At 40.9% G+C, this 16450-nt stretch overlaps 1 protein-coding gene across 1 annotated transcript in view; it reads left to right on the top strand.

Annotated features, from left to right (window-relative positions):
• Positions 1-16450, top strand: part of CYFIP1 (cytoplasmic FMR1 interacting protein 1) — a 108737-nt gene that overhangs the window by 33253 nt on the left and 59034 nt on the right. The window contains 5 exon segments of the mRNA XM_019968645.2: positions 624-805; positions 4445-4541; positions 4627-4755; positions 11464-11568; positions 13430-13521. Coding sequence (XP_019824204.2) covers positions 624-805; positions 4445-4541; positions 4627-4755; positions 11464-11568; positions 13430-13521 — 605 coding nt within the window.

Raw genomic sequence — 16450 nt, 5'->3', positions numbered from 1 at the left:
TTCCTGCATGAAGACTGCTTTCTATCAGTATGCTTGTACTTTCGATTCATCTGGTTTTCACGTGTTTTCATCCCATTGTCTGCTCTGGTGGGCCTCACCCTGGTCTTGACTCCTTCTGGCCCTTGGGTTAGGCAGGGTGGCTACGGGAGGGGCCTTCCTGGATTTTTAAAGACATACTTAAATGTGTGTGAGTTTTTTATTATAGATTCCTTTAGCAAACAGAGAAGATAAAACTCCTTAGATGATGAGTTTTGTTTTATCTTAAAAAATTGTCATGTGGAAATCCTCCCACTCCCTTTTTCAACTCTGAAAGCTAAAGCAATCTGCTTTACAGATGTTCTTTTGTAGCATTTTGCTCAGTAACTTTGCCGGAATAGTCAACAAAATTCTTTTACTTTGGGGACATAGTTGGTAAAGTGCAAAATCGATGATGATTGTTATAGAGCAAAGACATGTGGAAATCACTTTCTAGAAAATGTCTCTTTACCTGAGCTGTAAATACACACCTGTTGGTTGGGCATTTCCTCAGCGAGTAATGTGAGTCTGGACTCTGTGCTTGGAGCTGAGTCTGGGGTTGGCCCGTCCCTGAAAGCAGTGTATTTGTCCCTGCTTCCTCTGTACAGAGAAATGCCATTGAGCGTTTTTGTGGGGAGGTGAGGCGCCTGTGCCATGCGGAGAGAAGAAAGGACTTCGTGTCCGAAGCCTACCTGATCACCCTGGGCAAGTTCATCAACATGTTTGCTGTGCTGGACGAGCTGAAGAACATGAAGTGCAGTGTGAAGAATGACCACTCAGCCTACAAGAGGTGAGCGCACCTGGGTTCCCGGGCGCCTTTGCGTGGGGGGTGCGGCACCCACAAGGGCCATTCTGGGCCTGAGACAGATCACGAGCCCCACAAAGCATTCTTGTAGTCCTATGTGTGGAGGGAGCTCTGGGCTCCATCACCCTAGAGGATGATGTGCTGCCTTGAGCCTGCGCGTCTGGTCTAGGTGGGCACGTCACAGCAGTGTGTCTGTAAGACTGAGTATGTTGGTGGCAGGTAGATCAGAGCAGCTGTTCTGTAACCAACTCTCTAGGGAAAGTCTGTGCCCTAGACTGTTAAAACAAGTTGGCTGGAATGAGATGCTGACTTCTGTTTCCTTTGTTAGACAATGAAACTTAGCTATACAAGTGAATTAGAAGAGATGTACTTTGCATCTGAATAGGCTGTGGTTTCATTTGTAGAGAAAGCAAAGTAATTTCTCCTGTGCCCTTCTAGGTTCTTGCCTGAGAACTGCCTTTAAGAAAGCAGAAATTAATAAGAGCAAAACAAATTTAATTTAATAAATATGGCGGGGGGTCCCAAGATATGACACCCAAAGAAGTAACCTTTTAAACAAAGAAAAAGTAGCCTGTGAAGAATTGATAAGACAGAGAAGTTTGCGTTGGCATGGTCAGTGAGTGAGGAGGTAGGAAGGTTGTTCACACAGCCTCTGGTGATGAGGACGCCTCCTGACCTCCTGGTACAGGGAGGTTACCTTTCATGTGGGAGGTTTCTTTCCTGCTTTCAGGGGCACAGAGGAGGTCAGAATGTACTTGCTGCAGCTGTTTAAGTAACTAATTCAGAATAAATCAGTATGCCACAGTGGCATATTTGGGAGCAGCCTACCCTGAACCCTAATACACATCTAAAATCATGCAACCACTGCTGTGTCTTTAAAATGAAGTCAACTTGAGATGCCGCACGAAACAGATCTGAGCTTGGGTCAGCAGTGGGGGCGGAGCTAGATCTCCCAGCTAGATCTCACATGAACTCATTGTTCATGTGAAATAAGTTCAGGTGTTCCATTCATCACCAAGAGTCGGCTCTGCATGCAAGCGTAGATCTTCAGAATGACAACATCTTTTGAATGGTCCCGTTAACTCCTCTCCAGTAGGAGAGTCTGGAGTTGTCTCCATTTGATGCCAGTGTTCGGGGGTTTCAAGTGTGTGAGACTCTTGGTGGAGCATGGGGCTTCTGAGCTTCCCAGTCCAGGAGAATAGCTTCTGCTCCTGATGGCACAAATCACTTGTTGCATGATTTTTGATCAGCTTTGTCAGCCTTTCTGACTCTATCAGAGGAATCGGGAGGTAGACAGCACCAGTGGTTTTTCATTTTAAAAAGGTTTCTTTTCTCTCTCTCTTAGCAGTAGCACCTTTATTTCAAAGCCCAGTCTGGAAAACAGTTTAAAGATGGGACTGCTCTGTGGAAGGCCATTGGAGGGCCCCTGGGCACCCCCTTCCAAAGTTGCCCACCATCTTTGCCGCCCTCCAGGCTCCCCTGAGCACAGAAGATGGCTGAGGCAATCTTCATCCTTCCAGCATTCTCTTGCTGTGATCTCTGTTGTGGACAATCTGTTGGTTCACTTTCCCAGACAATAACCCTTACTCATCCCCAGCCCTTACACCCACAGTCAACATTCAAAACACTTTTTATTAAAAAAAAAAATAACCAAAAAACACTTTATTTGAATGTAGCTGGTAGTTACAACTTCTTCTAAGTGTAAGTTCCCGATAACCCATATTGTCATGGTGAGGCTTAAGGAAAATAAAAATAGGTATTTTTGGTCCTTTTCTTAATTTCCATTCTTGCAGCTTCAACAATCACTCAAATCAATAAAGTGGACACTATACATTCTTGAAAAAAGAATGTAAATGTACCAGTTAATATTATTTTACTGCATATATTAAAAAAAAAAAAACTTACAGAAATAAGCAAGATTACAGTTTATTTCTCACCTGGAATGTCCTGATTTAGGTGGCCTGCAGCTAAGTGGGTTCCCGACCATTCAGGAACCAGGGCTCCTGCTGTCTTTATGTGTTGCCTTGTAGCCCAGAATGGCTAGTTGAGCTCCAGGTGTCATCTCTGCATTCAGGTCAGCAGAAAGGAAGGAGAGTTGAAGGCCCTACAATATCTCTTATAAGTAAACTTTCAAGTGCCTTACAAAGCTTTGCCTTATTTTTCATGGCTGAGCAGTTGATCCCAATGTGGAGATGAGGTTCGTTGCTGCACTACAGAAATTCAGGGCTTATTTTGAAGCAGGAAGGAAAGGAAATGACAGTTGGGATAGGTTACCAGTCTTTGCCATGAAAGCTTTTCTTTAGTACGACCCTCAAGGTTCTAGGTTGTACAGACAGGTCCTAAACTTTTTTGGGGAAGCCCTAGAAGTGCAGAGTCCTCTTATGTGCTTTCATACTGCTTTGTAAAAACTAGAGACTCAGCCCGTGTTGTGCAGGATTGTTGGACCTCAGCATACAGGTCCTTCTGTGTCCACTGTTCCCTTGTCAGCCCATGAGTAGGTCATATAGGTCTTGTTTTTCAGATATGGTGAGAGTCAGGAGAGTTCAGGGGGTATGTATTGATATATAACAAGAAGTGTATATTCATCCTCATTTCTGGCACAACTCCTAAAACCCTTGGAATTTCCTGTGATGAAAGCAATAAAATTTCTTTTGTTATGTTAGTGTGATTTTGGAAAGCCCCTAGGTACCCTCAGGATGGTGCTGGTCACCAGAGGAATCAGCCCCGGGACTGGAGGGTTGGAACTTTTAGTCCTACCCTTCTGACCTCAGTGGGGAGAGAGGGGTTGGGGGTTGAACCCATTGCCAGCGTCAGTAATCTAATCAAACACTTTTCTATGAGGAATCTTCCATTAAAAACCCCAAAGGACAGGGTTCGGAGAGCTTCCAGGTTGGTGAATATGTGGAAGTTTGGTGGAGTGGTGATTGGAGAGGCCGTGGAAGCCCCATTCTTTTCCCATACATTGCCCTACTCATGGGATCTGATGCTGTCTTCCAGCAGTGTCAGAATTTAGTTCATTGCAGGCCACCTAGCTGGTGTTAGAATATTGCTTGATGGTGTGGGAAAACCCACTTCTCATATTAGACTTGGTACCAGATCTTTAGGTTTGTCCAAGATGGAGCTGCACATTGGTGGTGGAAGCAGGATTTTGTCTCATACATTTGGCACAGAACTGTGTGTGGTGTGGTCCCTGACTGATGGGAGGTTTGGCTGCCCAAAAGTTTCCCAACAGAGAACCTAAATGGTGCTGGCCATCCGTGTCACTCAGCACTGGCCTCACGGAGGGAGTGTCAGCCTTTTTCAGACTTGGGGATGGGGAGCCAATGTGAGAGGCCATTGTGTTAGTGCCCTTCAGGAAAACCTGTGAGTGGTGGTGCCACTTCTCTGAGGAAGTCCATCAGCTATGGACAGTGGGGTCATGAGCTGTCCACGTTGCAGAGAGACTTAACTGGAGTTCAGGGGAGAAGCTGGAGGAGGCTGAAATTGAAACCAGCGTCTGTGATGCACATTTGTACAGATAACTGTGGCAGTAGTAAAGTAATTTTGATTTTGCCAGGCTGTTTTTTTTGTTTAATGTCATTAAGCATGTTGGTTGATTAACCCTTTTTTCCCCCTGTTTTATAGGGCTGCTCAGTTTTTACGTAAAATGGCAGATCCACAGTCCATCCAGGAATCACAGAATCTGTCCATGTTCCTGGCCAACCACAACAAGATCACACAAGTAACTCACATTCTGGCTGATGGGGCACATTGCCAGGGGGCTGAGGGGCAGAGAGTGGTCAGTGACATAGATCTTTGTGTTTCAGTCTCTGCAGCAGCAGCTTGAAGTGATTTCTGGTTATGAAGAGCTCTTAGCAGACATTGTGAATCTCTGTGTGGATTACTATGAGAATAGAATGTACCTGACGCCCAGTGAGAAACACATGCTTCTCAAAGTACGTGTGTTGAGGGAAGACTGCCAACAGCACCATGAGAAAGGGGCAGCCTTCTTTTCATGAATAGGCTGAACTTGATGATTGTTTTGCCAACCTTTTCTCTCATGCTTGTGTGTGTGTGTGTGTGTGTGTGTGTGTACATACAGCATCTTCCACCTTACATGCAGATTGCGCTACAAATCCTTGACATATTCCCATGAGTGTGTCCCAAGCTTGAGCCCAGTGTCAGATAGATCTCATGCCAATCCCTGGAGAAGGTGCTTGTAGATAAGGAGGTTTTGGTCAAGGACTTTTCTCAGCATAAAGCTTCTTGTAGCAGAGATTATGCCAGATTTTACTTGGCAGGGATGTAGTTCCTAGAGATTTAGTATACTGTGTCACCACGATTGGGCTTCCCAGGTTATTCTAGTGGTAAAGAACCTGCCTGCCAGTGCAGGAGACATAAGAGACGTGGGTTTGATCTCTGGGTTGGGAAGAGCCCCTGGAGGAAGGCATGGCAACCCACTCCAGTATTCTTGTCTGGAGAATCTCATGAATAGAGGAACCTGGCATGCTACAATAATCCATAGCATTGCAAAGAGTTGGACATGACTGAAATGACTTAGCACACATGCACATCACCATGATTATAGTAGACTTTCGTTGTTCAAGAATCATGCCATTTAACATATTCCTCATTATTACTCTGTTTCAAATTGGGGAGGTTTTCAATGATGTTTCTCATTGGGAAAATGAGAAGTTTTTTTTTTTTAATCAAATGAAAGTTTAATAATATATACATTGGAGAGAACCCAGGAAAACTGAGTAGCTCTGAGGAGATGGTTCTGCTATTTTCTTCACTCTGCTCTCTACCTTCATAGAGGGCAGCTCTGTGGGACCCTGTGCTGGATGTCCTGCTGGCCCAAAGCAAGTGGGCCCAGCTCCAAGATTTCTTCCATGTAGGAGAACTGCATGGAGGGATCAGAGAAAATGGGCACTGTCCAGTGGAGTGCTTTATGATATTAGAAACATTCTGTTTGCACCTATTGGTACAAGAACCCCCTGGCAATAGGTGCTTTTGGAAATTCACATTTATTATTGCATTGTGCTTCAGAAGAGGTGGAGCTGATGTGTATACATGTAAGAGGAAACAAGAAGTCACATAAAATGGCTTCACGTGAAGCCATTAATTTCTGAGGGGCTTTTAAAAATACTTTTTACCAAGCCTAGAAATATTAAAATTACAAAAAGAAAAATCTCATTGGAAAAGATAAATAGTAAAAGTAGTAGATCCACTTGTAGCAAGGTTAAAAGACAGAAGTAGTAAAATCACCTATATTCATAATAAATAATTAAGGGATACAAAAAAGATATAAAACATGATGTAAAAAAACATTAAGCGCTGGTAGGGGAGTAAAAATGCAGAGTTAGTAGAATGAATCCAAACTTAAGAGATTGTAACTTAATCATACATATACATATATATGGGTTGTTATGTATCAACCTCATGATAACCACAACCAAAAATTTATAATAGATTCACAAAAAAGACAAATCTAAACCTAACACTAAAGATAGTCATCAAATCACAAGGGAAGAGAGCAAAAGGAGGAGAAAGGAATGAAAAGGAACTATGAAAAACTGAAGAACTTAACAATGAATAAAATGGCAATAAGCACGTTGTTGTTTAGTTGCTAATTGTCTCTGATTCATTGTGACTCCATGGACTGTGGGCTTATGGGAATTCCCAGACAAAAATACTGGAGTGGGTTGCCATTTCCTTCACCAGGGGATCTTTCTGACACAGAAATTGAACCCGTGTCTCCTGTATTGGCAGGCAGATTCTTTACTGCTGAGCCACTAGGGAAGTACCTATCAATAATTAATTTAAATGTGAGTGGATTAAATGCTCCAATAGAAAACACACAGTAGCTGAATGGGTTAAAAAATAAGACCCATATGTATGCTGCCTTTAGGAGACTCACTTTAGATCTAAAGACACATAGACTGAAAGTGAGGGGATGGAAAATGATATTTCATGGAAGTGGAAAGAAAGCTAGGGTGGCAATACTTATATCAGACAAAATAGACTACAAGACTTAACAGCACAATTCTAAAGAACAAGGACAAAATCATGAAACGTGGAAGTTTGCTGTGCCTGTGATGTCAGCAATAATGTTGAAGAAGTATAGAAAAATGATAGAGGAGATTGAGGAACTTCTCAGTGTGTAGATGCAGGGTCAACCACTCAATGCTGATTCAAAAGAAAGCTAAAAGCCTTTGTGAAGACTGGAGAAAGAACCACAGTAAAGAATCAGAGGGTGCATCTTTTAATGCCAGCCGTGGCTAGTTTCATCAGTTCAAGGCTAGTCAGCCTTTACAACATAAAAGCAAATGGCAAGATAGCTAGTGCAGATAGGGCAGCTGCCTGGGAATTTCCTGAAATGCTTTGAGAAATTACTGATGAAGGCTTATGTTTACCAGAGCAGGTTTGTAATGTAGATGAGACAGGACTGTACTGGAAGTGGATGCCAGACCAAAGTTACATCAGTAAGGAGGAAAAGTTGATGCCAGGCTATAAAGAAGCAAGTTCAGTTCAGCCGCTCAGTTGTATTCAACTCTGCGACACCATGGATTGCAGGACGCCAGGCTTCCCTGTTCATCACCGGCTCCTGGAGCTTGCTCAAACTCGTGTCCATTGAGTCAGTGATGCCATTGAACCATCTCATCCCCTGTCGTCCCCTTCTCTTCCTGCTTGGGTGTCTTCCAATGAGTCAGTTCTTCACGTCAGGTGGCGAAAGTGTTGGAGCTTCATCTTCTATGAGACTAGGAATCAACTATAAGAAAAAAAAAAAATCCAAAAAAAACACAACCATGTGGAGGCTAAGCAATATGCTACTAAAGAACTAAGGAGTCCCTAATGAAATCAAAGAAGAAATTTAATAATACCTGGAGACAAATGAAAATGGAAACACAGTGTTCCATAATCTGTGGGACATAGCAAAAGCAGTTCAGGAAACAAGAAAAATTTCATATAACCAATCTAAACTTACCCCTAGAGGAACTAGCAAAAGAATAAGCAGAACCCCAAGTTAGTAGAAGGAAATAATAAAAGATTGGAGTGAAAAATAGATGAAATAGTGACTAAAAATAATAGAAAAGAGTAAAACTAAGAGCTCGCTTTTCAAAAAGTAGACACATCAATAAACCTTTAGTTAGACTCCTCAAGGAAAGTAGCAAGAGGGCCCAAATCAATAAAATCAGAAATGAAAAGTTACAGCCAACACCACAGAAATACAAAAGGTTATAAGAGATTACTGTGAACAATTATATGCCAATAAAATGGACAGCCTAGAAATGGATAAAGTGCTGGAAACGTACATTCTACCAAGATGTATCAGAAAGAAACAGAAAATAAATATGAACAGACTGATTACCACTAATGAAATTGAATCAGTAATCAAAAAACTTCCAACAAATGAAAGCCTAGAACCAGATGGCTTTACTGGTGAATTCTACCAGACATTTAAGGAAGAGTTAACAACTATCTTCAAAATATCCCCACCCACCACAAAAAATGAAGAAGAAGGAAAGCTCTGACCTCATTCTGTGAGGCGTCATCACTCTGATATCAAACCAGACAAAGATATCACACACACAAAAATTACAGTCCAATATCATGGATGAACGTAGATGCAAAAATCCTCAACAAAATGTTTGCAAGCCAAATTCAGTACATTAAAGAGATCATACACCATGATCAACTGGGATTTATTCCAGGGATGCAAGAATAATTCAATAATTGTAAATCAATTAATGTGATAACACATTAGCAAATCGAAAAATAAAAATCATATGACTACCTCAATAGATGTGGGGAAAACTTGACAAAATTCAGGATCCATTTATGATAAAGAATCTTAACAAAGTGGATATAGAGGGAACATACCTCAGCATGATAAAGGCTGCGTATGACAAGCCCACAGCTAGCATCATATTCAGCAGTGAAAGTGTATTCTCTCTAAGATTAGGCACAGAACAAGAATGCCTGGTCACTCTCACCACCTTTATTCAGCATAATATTGGCGGTCCTGGCCACATCAGTCAGAGAGAGAAAAGAAACTACAGGAATCCAAATTGGAAAGGAAGAAGTAAAATTGTTACTGTTTGCAGATGCCATGATACTATACGTGGACAATCCCAAAGATACCCACAAAAAGCTTTTGGAACTAATACATGAATTCAGTAAAGTTGCTGGATGTAAAATAATATATAGGAATCCATTGTGGTTCTATATACCAACAACAAACTATCCGAAAGATAATTTTTTTTTAAATCCCATTTGTATCAAAAAGAATAAAATACCTTGGAATGAATCTAACCAAGGAGGTAAAAGACCTGGCCTCTGAAAAATTATAAGACATTGTTGAAAGAAATTGAAGACAACATGAACAAATGGAAAGATCTGTTTTGTTTCGGGGATTGGAAAAATTAACGTCATTAAAATTCCCATACTACCCAAGGCAATCTACAGTTTTGGTGCAACCCCTATCAAAGTACTGTTGGCATTTTTCACAGAACTAGAACAAATCATTATAACATTTGTAAGGAAACATAAAAGACCCCAATTAAAACAATCTTATGAGAGAAAGCTTTAAGAACAAAACTGGAGGTATCACACTCCAGTTTGATGTAATTGATTTCAAACTATACCACAAATTCAGAACAGGATCATAGTCATCATAAGTCGCTCAGTCATGTCCGACTCTTTGCGATCTCATAGACTGTAACCTACCAGGCTCCTCCATCCATGGGATTTTCCAGGCAAGAATACTGGAGTGGGTTGCCATTTCCTTCTCCAGGAGATCTTCCCAACCCAGGGATTGAACCCGAGTCTCCCACATTGTAGGCAGATGCTTTACCATCTGAGCCACCAGGGAAGTCCTCAGAACAGGATGATAGGGCACAAAAACAGACACATAAATCAGTGAAACGGAGAGCTCAGAAATAAACTCACACTTAATGGGCAATTAATCTATGACAAAAGAAACAAGAATATGTGACAGAAAAGACAGCCTCTTAATAAGTGGTTCTGGGAAAACTGGACTACTCTCGCACACCATATACAAAAACAAGCTCAAAATGGATTAAAGATTTAATTGTTAAGACCTGAAACCATAAAATTCCTGGAAGAAAACTCTTTGACATTATTAGTTTTAGCAACATATGTATATTTTTTGATCTGTCACCTCAGAAAAGGGAAGCAAAGGAAAAAAGAAACAAATGGGACCACATCAAATTCAAAAACTTTGAAGGAAACTATCAGCAAAATGAAAAGACCATGTACTGAATGAAGACGGTATTTTCAACGAAGGGTTAATATCTGAGATGTAGAAAGAACTTGAACAACTCAATGTGAAAAAAAATTTAAAAATGGACAGAGGATATGAATAGGCATTAATTACAAAGACATAGAGATGACCAAGAGCTACATGAAAAGATGCTCAATATTACTCATCATCAGGGAGATGCAAATCAAAACCACAGTGAAGTATCATCTCACACTTGTCAGAATGGATGTTGTCAAGAAGACTAGAGATGACAATTGCTAGCAAGCAAGTGGAGAAAAGGGAATTGCTGGTACAGTTTGAAATCTCGTGGGAATGTAAATTGCCACAGCCATGACTGAAAACAATATGGTGGTTCTTCAAAGAATGAAAAAAATTACTGTAAGATCCAGCAATTCCACTTCGGGATAGTTATATGAAGAGAAATACTAATTTAAAAAGATATATGCAGCATTGTTAACAATAGCCAAGACATGAAAGCCTAAGTGTACATTGATAGATGCATAAGAAGGTTGCTACTGCTGCTGCTAAGTCACTTCAGTCGTGTCCGATTCTGTGCGACCCCATAGACGGCAGCCCACCAGGCTCCACCGTCTCTGGGATTCTCCAGGCAAGAACACTGGAGTGGGTTGCCATTTCCTTCTCCAATGCATGAAAGGGAAAAGTGAAAGTGAAATCGCTCATTCGTGTCCGACTCTTTGTGACCGCATGGACTGCAGCCACCAGGCTCCTCCATCCATGGGATTTTCCAGGCAAGAGTACTGGAGTGGGGTGCCATTGCCTTATAGATATCTATATAGCTATATATTTAGATATAATGGAATGTTGTTCAGGCATAAAAAATGAAATCTTGCCATTTGTGAATGTACTTAGTATTATGCTATGTGAAATAAGTCAGGCAGAGAAAGACAAATACCATATGATTTCACTTATATGTAGAATCTAAAAAAATAAATGAACAAACATAAAACAGAAACAGACTCATAGATACAGAGGACAGGAGGTTCCCAATTGTGGTATGGAGGAGTGAATGAAATAGGTCAGATTAAGAAGTGTAGACTTCTGGCTACAAAGTAAGTGAGGCCAGAGGATGAAATATACTGCTTTGGAAATACTGTCGTCAATATTGTCTGTCTTTGCGTGGCAGACCAGTGGTAACTGGACTTATTATTGTGATCATTTTTGAATGTATAGAAATATCAACTCACTGTGTTGTGCGCTTGGAACTAACATAGGGTTGTAGGTCAGCTACAGTTTTTTTAAAAAGTGCTTTTTGAAATAAGAATGAATTGTCATTTCAAAGTTATGAACTATAGCAGTGTGTTTATGGATAATTAAACCTGCAGGTCTAAGCTTTATGTGCCATTTTGTGATTTTTCAGGTCATGGGGTTTGGTCTATATTTGATGGATGGAAGTGTCAGCAACATTTATAAACTAGATGCCAAGAAAAGAATAAACTTATCCAAAATCGACAAATACTTCAAGGTGAGTTGCAGTTTCTAGATAAACCTTTTTATTGAAGTGTATGCAGTTTGCGCTTTGGGAGGTCAACCTCTGTGACTTTGGTCCAAAGTAGGAAATGCAGTGTTGGCAGGTGGGTGGATGTGAGTAGACTGTCTCCTGCTCTTACAGCAGTTTTACCTGAATTTGAACCTTGTCTAAAGGAATCATGCCATATGTATTCTTTTGTGTCTGGCTACCCCCACTTTGTCAGATCGTCCCTATGGGAACCTGCAACTATAGTTTTTACTTTTTCACTGTGGTGTGGCCCTACATTTTATGACTAACCTGCAATTTACGTATCCATTCTGTGATGAACATGAGATTGTTTCTGCGTTTGGCTTGTGTGAACAGTGCTGCTCTGATGTGTGCACATTGTGCACACTTTTACTGGGTGAGCACCCAGTGGTGGATTGCGTATTCATCTATAGAATGGACATTTTCAGTGCAGTAGATACAGCCTCAGTTCCCCCACATGGCTGTGCTGACTTGCATCACCACCAGCAGTCAGTGAGCATTCTTGGGGCTTCATATCATCACCAAGGGGGCATCCTGAGGGGTGTGCCTGTGTGTCTTTGAGATTTTATTGGCTAGTTTCCTTGTGGTTTAGTTGATGTTTCCCTGATTGCTTTTCACGGTATTATTAGTCCTTTGTGTGTTCTCTTTGTGAAGTGTCCATTCAAGTCTCTCATTCTTTTTTTTCCCTGTTGGTTTGTAGTTCTTTACGTATTCTGGGTATGTATCCTTTGTCGGACACATATGTCCTAAAATACATGCATTTCCCCTCTGTAGCTCTTATTTTTCACTTTCTTGAAGAGTCATCGGTGAACTGAGGTTCTTAATTTTAACGTGGTCCGATATATTCATCTTTGATGTCCACTTTAAGAACTCTTTGATAAAACAGACTCTTGAGAATTTTCTTTTGCATTACCTTCTAGTAGCATCATTGTTTCCTTTTCTGTCTAGCTTTATAATCCCCCTGGAATTGATGTAATATATGCTGTGAGAGAGAGGGTTGACAGTCTTGGATTTTTTTTTTCCTCCTGTGGATATCTAGTTGACTCTTTTTTCCCTTCATTGCTCTAAAGAGTCACCTGGGTCATAAAGCAGGTGTCTGTATGTGAATGACTCTGCCTTAAGTTGCTCTGCCCCACTGGTCTGCACCTGTGCTGGCTTAGTTGCTGTAAGTCTCCAGCAGGTCATCAAGTTATGTTCTCCATGGTTGTCTTGAGCATTGTCCCTCTATCTTTTGAAATATATTTTAGAATTGACTTGCTGATTTACACACAGACATACACACACATGCACATACTACTCATAAACCATTTTTCCTCTTGGAATATTGTTTGGGATTCTGTTGAATCTGTAGATCGATTTAGGGAAAATTGATATTTTAAAAATACCATGTTTTCCAATACATGAACCTAACATAATTCTCTATTCACTTAGAACTTTAAAAATTTTTCTAGAATTTTTGGTAATATTTTGTTTTGAAGTCTTAACATATTTTGTTAGATTTAATACTACATACTTTTATTTTTTGATGCTATTGCAGTTTTTTTCTCTTTAGTTATTTATCCTAATTGTTTCTTGTATATAGAAATGCAGTTTTTTTTTTTTTTAATGACCATGGTTCTAGCAAGAAGGTAGGTTAATTTTAATGTTTGAATTCGTTCTTTAAGTGAATGTAGAAGTTGTTTACAACTTTTTTACAGTAAGTAATTTGCAGAAATAGCATTCAGCCTTCAGTAATTATTAGCATTCCTCATTCTTCTTAGATTGTATTTGGTGACTAAATACAATACATAATGACCCTGGGTTTTTTATTTTTATTCTTTGAATACAGCAGCTCCAGGTGGTTCCGCTATTTGGAGACATGCAAATAGAACTGGCAAGATACATCAAGACCAGCGCCCACTATGAGGAAAATAAATCTCGGTAGGCAGAGAGTGAGTTGCCCGGTCAGAGCATTCTTCAGTGTTCTCACTGTGGTTCCTGACAGGCTGCTTACCTATCCAGAGACGCCACCTTTGACATTTTCAATCAAATCCTGATATGGTAGTCTATTCCATGTGTAGATGTTTACATTTAAATTCATTTATAAGTGCAATTTATTTTCTTAGTAGAATGGCCACATTTCAGATATCTAATAGATAGGGTCCTAGAGGAGCTATCCCACATTGAAGGTCAGGAAAGGTGGCGGTGAGGAGATACCCCTCGTCCAAGGTAAGGAGCAATGGCTGCGCTTTGCTGGAGCAGCCGTGAAGAGATACCGCACGCCCAAGGTAAGAGAAACCCAAGTAAGACGGTAGGTGTTGCAAGAGGGCATCAGAGGGCAAACACACTGAAACCATACTCACAGAAAACTAGTCAATCTAATCACACTAGGACCACAGCCTTGTCTAACTCAATGAAACTAAGCCATGCCCATGGGGCAACCCAAGATGGGTGGGTCATGTTGGAGAGATCTGACAGAATGTGGTCCACTGGAGAAGGGAATGGCAAACCACTTCAATATTCTTGCCTTGAGAACCCCATTAACAATATGAAAAGGCAAAATGATACAATACTGAAAGAGAAACTCCCCAGGACAGAAGGTGCCCAATTTGCTACTGGAGATCAGTGGAGAAATAACTCCAAAAAGAATGAAGGGATGGACCCAAAGCAAAAAGAATACCCAGCTGTGGATGTGACTGGTGATAGAAGCAAGATCCGATGCTGTAAAGAGCAATATTGCATAGGAACCTGGAATGTCAGGTCCATGAATCAAGGCAAATTGGAAGTGGTCAAACGAGATGACAAGAGTGAATGTCAACATTCTAGGAATCAGCGAACTGAAATGGACTGGAATGGGTGAATTTAACTCAATGACCATTATATCTACTACTGCAGGCAGGAATCCCTCAGAAGAAATGGAGTGGCCATCATGGTCAACAAAAGAGTCCAAAATGCAGTCCTTGGATGCAATCTCAAAAACGACAGAATGATCTCTGTTCGTTTCCAAGGCAAACCATTCAATATCACAGTAATCCAAGTCTATGCCCCAACCAGTAATGCTGAAGAAGCTGAAGTTGAACGGTTCTATGAAGACCTACAAGACCTTTTAGAACTAACACCCAAAAAAGATGTCCTTTTCATTATAGGGGACTGGCATGCAAAGGTAGGAAGTCAAGAAACACCTGGAGTAACAGGCAAATTTGGCCTTGGAATATGGAATGAAGCAGGGCAAAGACTAATAGAGTTTGGCCAAGAAAATGCACTGATCATAACAAACACCCTCTTCCAACAACACAAGAGAAGACTCTATACATGGACATCACCAGATGGTCAACACCGAAATCAGATTGATTATATTCTTTGCAGCCAAAGATGGAGAAGCTCTATACAGTCAGCAAAAACAAGACCAGGAGCTGACTGTGGCTCAGACCATGAACTCCTTATTGGCAAATTCAGACTTAAATTGAAGAAAGTAGGGAAAACCACTAGACCATTCAGGTGTGACCTAAATCAAATCCCTTACGATTATACAGTGGAAGTGAGAAATAGATTTAAGGGCCTAGATCCGATAGATAGAGTGCCTGATGAACTATGGAATGAGGTTCGTGACACTGTACAGGAGACAGGGATCAAGACCATCCCCATGGAAAAGAAATGCAAAAAGGCAAAATGGCTGCCTGGGGAGGCCTTACAAATAGCTGTGAAAAGAAGAGAAGCGAAAAGAAAAGGAGAAAAGGAAAGATATAAACATCTGAATGCAGAGTTCCAAAGAATAGCAAGAAGAGATAAGAAAGCCTTCTTCAGCGATCAATGCAAAGAAATAGAGGAAAACAACAGAATGGGAAAGACTAGAGATCTCTTCAAGAAAATCACAGACACCAAGGGAACATTTCATGCAAAGATGGGCTTGATAAAGGACAGAAATGGTGTGGACCTAACAGAAGCAGAAGATATTAAGAAGAGGTGGCAAGAATACACAGAAGAACTGTACAAAAAAGATCTTCACGACCCAGATAATCACGATGGTATGATCACTGACCTAGAGCCAGACATCCTGGAATGTGAAGTCAAGTGGGCCTTAGAAAGCATCACTACGAACGAATCTGGTGGAGGTGATGGAATTCCAGTTGAGCTATTTCAAATCCTGAAAGATGATGCTGTGAAAGTGCTGCTCTCAATATGCCAGCAAATTTGGAAAACTCAGCAGTGGCCACCAGACTGGAAAAGGTCAGTTTTCATTCCAGTCCCAAAGAAATGCAATGCCAAAGAATGCTCAAACTACCGCACAATTGCACTCATCTCACACGCTAGTAAAGTAATGCTCAAAATTCTCCAAGCCAGGCTTCAGCAATATGTGAACTGTGAACTTCCTGATGTTCAAGCTGGTTTTAGAGAAGGCAGAGGAACCAGAGATCAAATTGCCAACATCTGCTGGATCATGGAAAAAGCAAGAGAGTTCCAGAAAAGCATCTATTTCTGCTTTATTGACTATGCCAAAGCCTTTGACTGTGTGGCTCACAATGAACTGTGGAAAATTCTGAAAGAGATGGGAACACCAGACTACCTGACCTGCCTCTTGAGAAATCTGTATGCAGGTCAGGAAGCAACAGTTAGAACTGGACATGGAACAACAGACTGGTTCCAAATAGGAAAAGGAGTTCGTCAAGGCTGTATATTGTCACCCTGCTTATTTAACTTATATGCAGAGTACATCATGAGAAATGCTGGGCTGGAAGAAGCACAAGCTGGAATCAAGATTGCCGGGAGAAATATCAATAACCTCAGATATGCAGATGACACCACCCTTATGGCAGAAAGTGAAGAGGAACTCAAAAGCCTCTTGGTGAAAGTGAAAGTGGAGAGTGAAAAA

The sequence above is a fragment of the Bos indicus genome, chromosome 2 (genome assembly GCF_029378745.1).
Source record: "Bos indicus isolate NIAB-ARS_2022 breed Sahiwal x Tharparkar chromosome 2, NIAB-ARS_B.indTharparkar_mat_pri_1.0, whole genome shotgun sequence".
Taxonomy (NCBI): Eukaryota; Metazoa; Chordata; class Mammalia; order Artiodactyla; family Bovidae; genus Bos; species Bos indicus.
Note: the sequence above shows the minus strand (reverse complement) of the source record. Positions and strands in the feature narration are given on the sequence as shown.